Source organism: Neophocaena asiaeorientalis, unplaced genomic scaffold (genome assembly GCF_003031525.2).
Source record: "Neophocaena asiaeorientalis asiaeorientalis breed wild unplaced genomic scaffold, Neophocaena_asiaeorientalis_V1.1 scaffold45, whole genome shotgun sequence".
In the NCBI taxonomy this organism is placed as follows: domain Eukaryota; kingdom Metazoa; phylum Chordata; class Mammalia; order Artiodactyla; family Phocoenidae; genus Neophocaena; species Neophocaena asiaeorientalis.
Genome location: NW_020174642.1, coordinates 5,471,315 through 5,479,008, shown reverse-complemented (window position 1 = coordinate 5,479,008; position 7,694 = coordinate 5,471,315). Strand labels below are relative to the sequence as shown.

Sequence of the window (7,694 nt, the reverse complement as noted above, 5' to 3'; positions counted from 1 at the left end):
GATGAGTACAAGCTGAGTCCTCGCCACGAGCGGGGTGCTGGCCAAAGAAAGTCAAGTCCTTGTACATGCAAAGTGTGTTGAAACGCAAGGTGTCCTGGCGCGGCTGTCCCCAAGGGTTGTCCCCAGGGCACATGTAAGGTGGGTCTGGTATTGTTGGTTATCTATTTTATATATAGTAGTGTGAATATGTTAATCCCAACCCCCTAATTTATCTCTCTGCCTTTACTCATTTGGTAACCATAAGTTTGGGGTTTGGGGTTTTTTTTTTAATTTTTGGCTGCGTTGGGTCTTCGTTGCTGCGAGCGGTATTAAGGGACTTCCCTGGTGGTGCAGGAGATAAGACTCCGCGCTCCCAATACATGGGGGCCCGACTTTGATCCCTGGTCAGGGAACTAGATCCCACATGCCGCAACCAAGAGTTGGCATGCTGCAACTAAGACCCGGCACAACCAAATAAATAAATATTTTTAGGGACTTTGTCATCATATGAGGATGAAAAATCCTGACAAACTTTTAAAAACTTTAAAGGAGGCACTAACTGCATCTAAAATGTCAAACAAAAAAGATGATTATCAAACGATTTTGTCTCTCAAAATATTTATTTCAAGTAGAAACTGGGAAGACAACAACATGCAAAATAGTTAAGTAAAAAACCTTGACAAATACACTCATTTGCTCATCAAAATATAAAAAGCTGAAAATGATATTACATTTGGTACTTTGATTAAAAACAGTGTTACTCTAGTCAAGTAATAAGCCCAAAGTGGTCCCCAGCTAAGCGTTAAAGCTCGTCTCTCTATTCATACACACAGTGCTTAGACAAGCATCACACATGTTTTTATCCAGAATGGTTCCCCCCACAGATCCTTATCTTTTTATCTTTGTTACTTTTATGGAAGTTATTCAGTATGTTTGTTTTTTATAAATAAACTTTTTTTTCAGAATGTCACTAAGCAACCACATCGGCCTCGGACAATATCTGGATCATTTTTACAAAAGTGGAAAAAGCCAAATAAAGGGTCTCAGGTTAAGTGAGAGGCGAGGGTGGGTTATTAATCGATATGGAAGAATTTGTCATTTGATCAGCACAGTGACATTGCCGAACGTGCTTTGAAAGTTGGCCCCGCCTGATAACAACCCATGTGGATGCAAACCTCTTGGACCTAGAATCCTTTCTCAAAGGTACAAATGAGGCACAGAGAATCACTAGGAGAAGGGATGAGTACAAGCTGAGTCCTCGCCACGAGCGGGGTGCTGGCCAAAGAAAGTCAAGTCCTTGTACATGCAAAGTGTGTTGAAACGCAAGGTGTCCTGGCGCGGCTGTCCCCAAGGGTTGTCCCCAGGGCACATGTAAGGTGGGTCTGGTACAGGAGAGACAGACTACTTGGATGAGGGGCACCCAGCATCCTCCAGAGAGTCAGGGTAGGGGAGCGGACCCTTACCACCGAGGCCACCGCGGCCTCCGGGGTGCCACCCTGGGTTTGTCAGCCGGTCTCTGCCCTTTCCTCCCAGGCTGTCCTGCGCCTCCTGGCGCTGCAGGTCGGAGGGCTGGACCTCTTGGTCGTGCTCCTCGTCTGAATTGGACTCATCGTTGTAGAAGTGAATGGTGGCTTGCACGGGGAAGCTGGCCAGCACCTTCTCCCCGGAACTCTGCAGATACTCTTGACGCTTAGAAATGGGTAAATAAAGTCTAATATTTAAGAAACAAATACACCATTAATCAACCTGAAAACAGTTGGATCCTAGGGAAAAGAGGATCCTTTTCCCTAGAAGCAGCTAAGCCCCAATCTTCCCTCCTGATTTTGCCTTCACTGTGCACAGTGGGTTTTTTTTTTTAAGTCACCAGAACACAAAACTGTGGGCAGATGGGGGGACCTGGTAGTGAAGCCCACACTAGGTCAGAATTGAGCTGTAATCTGGGTGAGCAGATCAATTTAGACCAACACAGGGAGAAGGGTGTGCTTCCACAAAGGTAAAAGGGTAGTAAAACATTGAGTTCCAAAGTTAAGAGGCTCTCTCTGATCAAACAAAGGACCTGATTCATCCTGGATAATATATGTCCTATTCAGGGGATGCCTCACTGCCCTCTGACCGCCCCCCCCAACAGAGGGAATGTCATGACTTTGGAGGAAACTTGACCCTGAAACCCTGGTCTAGAGAAGTGGCTAATCTTTCTGAATGTTGCCGTAGTAAATGTCGCCTGTAGGGGTGCATCCCTCACTTTGGCAGAATAGAAAATGGCAACCCTGGCAATTTTTCTAGAAGAGAGAGAGGGAGAGGGAGAAAGAGAGCAGGGGGGTGGGGGGAGGGAAGGGAAGGAAAGAAGGAAGAAAAGGAATATATAGAATTTGGAACCTCTACATCCAGGTTTTGTGAATTTAGGATTCCAGTTATACATGGAAAGTATTTTAAATGTCCCACTGTCCCCATAATCTCTTCTTGTAGCTTTGACTTACTAATTGTTTGCATTTCCCCCTGTGGTCTTATAAAGGAACTGAGAGGGATTATCAATCGATCATTGCTTGTTTGCAAAGCTGATTTCAATTCCCCCCTTTTTGGATGGAGGAGAAAAGGGAGAGAGAAAACACCTTACTATAAATAATGTAGGGCGATTTTTAACTTTCTAAGATTTCCAATAGTTGATGGTTCTCAACCCCCAGGGGACCTTCAGCAATGTTTGGAGTCAACTTTAGTTATCCCAGCTGAAGGGCAGCTACTGTCATTTAGTGTGTAGAAGCCAGGGATGCTGCTAAACACCCCACAATGCCCAGGACAGCCCCACAACAAAGAATTATCCACTCCAGTCAACTATATTTCAATTTTTTTAAATTAGCTAGTCCAAAGCGTCAGTAGTGCCGAGACTGAGAAACTCTGCAACAGAGAGAATGCACACCTGTGTAAATCTAGGACAGAATAGTTTAGTGGTTGGCCATGTTAAAAATTAGGTGTCATGCTGAGGTATTTACAAGTGAGTGTGTAGGATGTCTGGGACTTGCTTTAAAGTATTCTAACAACAACAAGTCTTTGGGAGAGACGATAAGCATGATCAGATCCTGAGAACACTGCTAATTATTGAGGCTGGCGATGCACGTGGGGGTTCACTGTATCATTCTCCCCATTTTTGTGTATAGAAAGATAAACTTTTGTAATAAAGATAAAGTTGTGTATTCAGCCCGCAATGCACAGTTACACAGATGCCGATCACACATCAGCAGTCACTGCATTTTCAATGAATCGAAAGTCAGGGCACAGCAGAGTCTGTGAGGCAGGCCCGGGGGCAGGTGTGAAGGTGAAGGCTCGTGGGGCATGAAGGAGGGGGTGGCTCCCAACCCCAGCCCACACTGGGGACACCTGGGAAGCCTGTAAAAATACAGATACCCGCGCTTTTCCCCAGCACCCCCAGGGGAATCGCCCCGCCCCACCTCCCACCTGTATTTGTAAAGCTTCCCCAGTGATTTCATGAGGATTGAAGACCACTGATGTGAAACACTAGGAAAACTTCCTTTTTCCAAAAATCACCCTTTGATCAGTTTGAGGGGCTCTAATTTTCATCTCTGGCAATTAGTATCCTTGAGTCTTATTAAAGCTTCTAGTCTTCCAGGACAACCAGGGGAAAAATACTCTGAAGAGAGGTGACAGCGTAGGCTAGGTTTATTTTGGTGAAGGAAATGACACCTGGAAAGAGACAGGCTGAGAGAGATAGGAGAGAAACAGACATAGAGAAACAGATAAAAGTCCAGTGCATGAACCACTTGCCCAAACTGCATGAAATGTAAGAGGGATATAGGGAATTCCCTGGTGGTCCAGTGGTTAGGATTCCGCACTTCCAGTGCAGGGGACACAAGTTCGATCCCTGGTCAGGGAACCAAGCGGCGTGGCCAAGAAACAAACAAAAAAGAGGGATACAGCAGTGAGGGTCCTGATCACCGCCAAGACCAGGACCATGAAAGAACTACTCAGAGGCCAGAGGATCCAACCGTGGTGCAGTATCCATCCAGTCCCTCATTTATTTCACATCTACATTTAGGGGGTCTACTTTGCACTAGGCAGTACATTAACTTATATCCTGGGAGAAAAATAGAAATATACCTAAATATCTAAGTAAATAAGCTGATATGCGTATATAATTCATATGCAGTTAAATTTAACACAAGGCAGGATATGGTATAAAAAAGAGGTATAAACAAGTATAAAGAAAAGAAGCCAATTCCAACTTGCAAATGAAACACTGAATGAATGAATAAATGAATAGATTCTAGAAATCCAACAAAATATCCTTGAAGTTCCTTGGGATAATCATAACTAAATAATGCTGGAGAATATACTGAATTATTTTCCATTTTTTGAAGATGTATATACTTGAAGACACTGAAGTGTATTAATGCTTATATTTAAAGGAAATAATATAGTCCGGCAGAGGGCGCCTTATGTGGAAGGTAGCCTTAATCGTTTTTTCAAGATTATTATGGACTGAAAAACATTATTCTGAAATGTCATAGATTTATCTTCAAAAATTATAAATTATCTTTAGAGGATAATTATATTGTGGGATCCTCCCGGACCGGGGCACGAACCCGCGTCCCCTGCATCGGCAGGCGGACTCTCAACCACTGCGCCACCAGGGAAGCCCCGCACGTGTACTTTTAAACTGTACTGTAACTCACACATTAATTTGCCCCACATAGGAACGCCTACACTGAGAATGATTACACTTTTTCGGGTCAACATTCTTTAAAACTTATTTTAGCTTGCTTTATGTTATTAACTAGTTAATTGTTATGATTGCAAATGAGCTTACATTCTCTTTCTTAAAGGTATGAAGTGAGTGGATACTGGCCAAATAATTTATACACATAGGTATTTTGCTATGCTTGTATCAATTAACATAAGAACCATAAAATACACCCATTTTAAAATCATATCTTGTAAACCTTTAGAAATGTTACATAAAAATAATAATTTTAAAAAAGGAAACAATACATTTCTTACAGTGAAGTCAGATATTACCTTACAGGATGCTGAAACCCAAAGGCCCCCTTCGATCCAAAGGTTTGTTGGTCACACCCAGGCTCAAGCTGTAAAGACAGACACATACAAACACAGACACAGTCAAGAAGCCTCTGAAAGCAGCATCCTGAAGTTTTTAAAAATAAAATCTAAGTAGCCTGCACTTGTGTCAGTTCCAATTTTAGAGATAGTTTAAACACCTTAACAGTATTTGATAAGCTCCTTTCCCTCTTACTGTTGTCATGATATCCCCGGGCCCTGTGAGGGATCCCAAGGTGGAAAGATGAGTCGGACACAGTCCCCCAGTTCGTGCATTTTAAATCTAATGAGGAAAGACACACATAGAGGCAAATAACTACATTACAAAGCACCATACAGTAAGATGCTAACTATTCTAAACAAGGAAGAGGATCAGGAAAGGGTTCATGGGGGCCTTGGCAGAGACATCAGTGGCACTTGGGTATGCAGTTCTGGGCCCATTCCTAGTGGAGCAGAGCATCAAATTCTGAGGGGCGGGAAAATAGAGAGCCCAGCGTGGAAAGGTGGAGCCCAGCGTGGAATGAATGAGAGACTGCATTGGTAAAAGGGCTCAAAAGGAAGCTAAGTCCAGACACTGAACAACTCGAATACCCACTACTGAGTCTAAGTTTCATTCTGGAGACAGGATTCAAGACCATTACTGACTTTGAGCTGGGAATTCAACAATCAGATCTGTATTTTAAGGATCATGGTGGCTGCTGGGAGCAGTGCATAGCATAGACTGGTGAGCTAAGGGCTTGGAGGCACCTGACAAGAGGTGGTTTGAACTCAAGTAACACCAACCAGAAGAGAAAGGGAAGACAGATTCCAAGGACATTTGGTAGCATCCAAAAGGGCGGAGACCACTTGCTGGGGGCCCTGAATAGCCAAAGCAATCTTGAGAAAGAAGTAGAAGCTTGAGGCATTGCACTTCTTGATTTCAAACTATATTACAAAGCTACAGGAATCAAAACAGTGTGGTATTGGCCTAAATACAGACACATAGATCAATGGAACAGAATAGTGAGCCCAGAAATAAACTTATGCATATATATCTTCAATTAATTTATGACAAGGGAGACAAAAATATACAATGGGGAAAGGACAGTCTCTTCAAAAAATGGTCTTGAGAAAACTGAACAGCCACATGCAAAAGAATGAAACTGGGCCCCTATCTTACACCATACACCAAAAAAAGACTGTATTAAAAATCTGAATGTAAGACCTCAAACCATAAGGCTCCTTGAAATTTTACCAGGCTTATTTTTATAATATGCTATGGTAAGCTAAGGGAAAGAATGAGGGTCTTTGGAACAAAATCTTTTCCATAATGAAGTTCACTCTTTGGGGTCTCCAAGAAATCACGTCTGTATTAAGCTCTGTTCATAATTATAAAGTATCTCTAACTGCTCAGACTCACTCTACCACCATAAGCAATCCTTGGCTGTCAGTGGCAATTTTACACCCTGTGATGGGAGAGGATATAATAGACAATGCAAGCCTTGGTGGACGCCTAAAGGCAGTGGTGGCTACTATGGAGTAATAGCTTCCTTTAAGTGATTAATTCTAACCAGACTCTGGGAAACACATAGCACACTTTTATAAACTCTGTAAACTTTACCCCACAAACATACACAGATTTTAAAACTTCACACCTCAAATATCCTCCTCTTAAACGTCCTTTTCTGATGACTTAAACGTCTAAATATTCACACTCTGATAATTCAGGGTAACAAAAATGTGTACAAGGTACACACTGTGTTAAAGGGATGTGCGACAGGGCTGAACAGCTACGAAACCAAAATGCCACAGACAGCACCTTCCCTTTGCACCCAGAGAGGTGACAGCTTTCCTTGGGGGAAGGGGGGGAGGGGCCTCAGGACACACGGACAGGGAGCTGTTGAAGAACGTAACTGTGCTTTAGCTGAAAGACGTCAAACAAGAACACCCCGCCGTCCAACAATGCATGAGCTCCACAGAAGCTCCTGACAGGGTCCCGGGAACAGTGAGCAGCCGCCAAACATTGGGGTTGGGGGGGAGGTAGGGGGGTGATTGTTTAGCCACAGCGGGGCTCACATGTGATGTGTGTATCACATCACATTTTTATGACATTTGTACCGAAACCTTTTGATTCTCTCAGAATACATGTTTCCAAGTGTCTCTACCAAGAAAAAAAAAAAGGGGGGGGGGGGTTTGTGCGAAAGAAGAGATACAAGAGAGACTTTTGTGAGGATCTCTCTGTGTTCTCTCCATGCATGCCTCTGACTCTGGTAAAGCTACGATGCAGGGGGGCGGGGGGGTGGTGGTTGGATGAATTGGGAGATTGGGATTGACATGTATACACTGATATGTATAAAATTCATGAGTAATAAGAACCTGCTGTATAAAAAAATTAAATTAAATTAAAAAAAAAAAGCTACGATGCAGGAAGCCTGGAAGATGGAAAGACGCGCAGAAGAACACAGTCCCTTACATGCCCTAGAAATCGTCTCCCTTGCAGGCTTGGGCCGTCATTCATTTTTTTCCCAGGCACGGGAGGGAGACAGCTCCCAAGCGGTGGTACCAGGGGAACCAAATGAGCGAGGGTGACCCCACTGCTCAGGACACAGCGTCTTGAGACTTTCCCTCGAATTTAGATTGTATTCTTTTTTTTTTTTTTTTTTTTTTTT

General features: G+C 43.3%; 1 protein-coding gene across 1 annotated transcript in view; it reads right to left on the bottom strand.

Moving 5' to 3' along the window:
• Positions 1-670: 670 nt before the first annotated feature.
• Positions 671-7,694, bottom strand: part of RIPPLY3 (ripply transcriptional repressor 3) — a 9,927-nt gene continuing 2,903 nt past the window's right edge. The window contains exons 3-4 of the mRNA XM_024758328.1: positions 5,008-5,075; positions 671-1,690 (exon numbers count right to left, since the gene is read on the bottom strand). Coding sequence (XP_024614096.1) covers positions 1,381-1,690; positions 5,008-5,075 — 378 coding nt within the window. The 3' untranslated portion in view covers positions 671-1,380. The remainder of the gene's footprint in view (positions 1,691-5,007; positions 5,076-7,694) is intronic.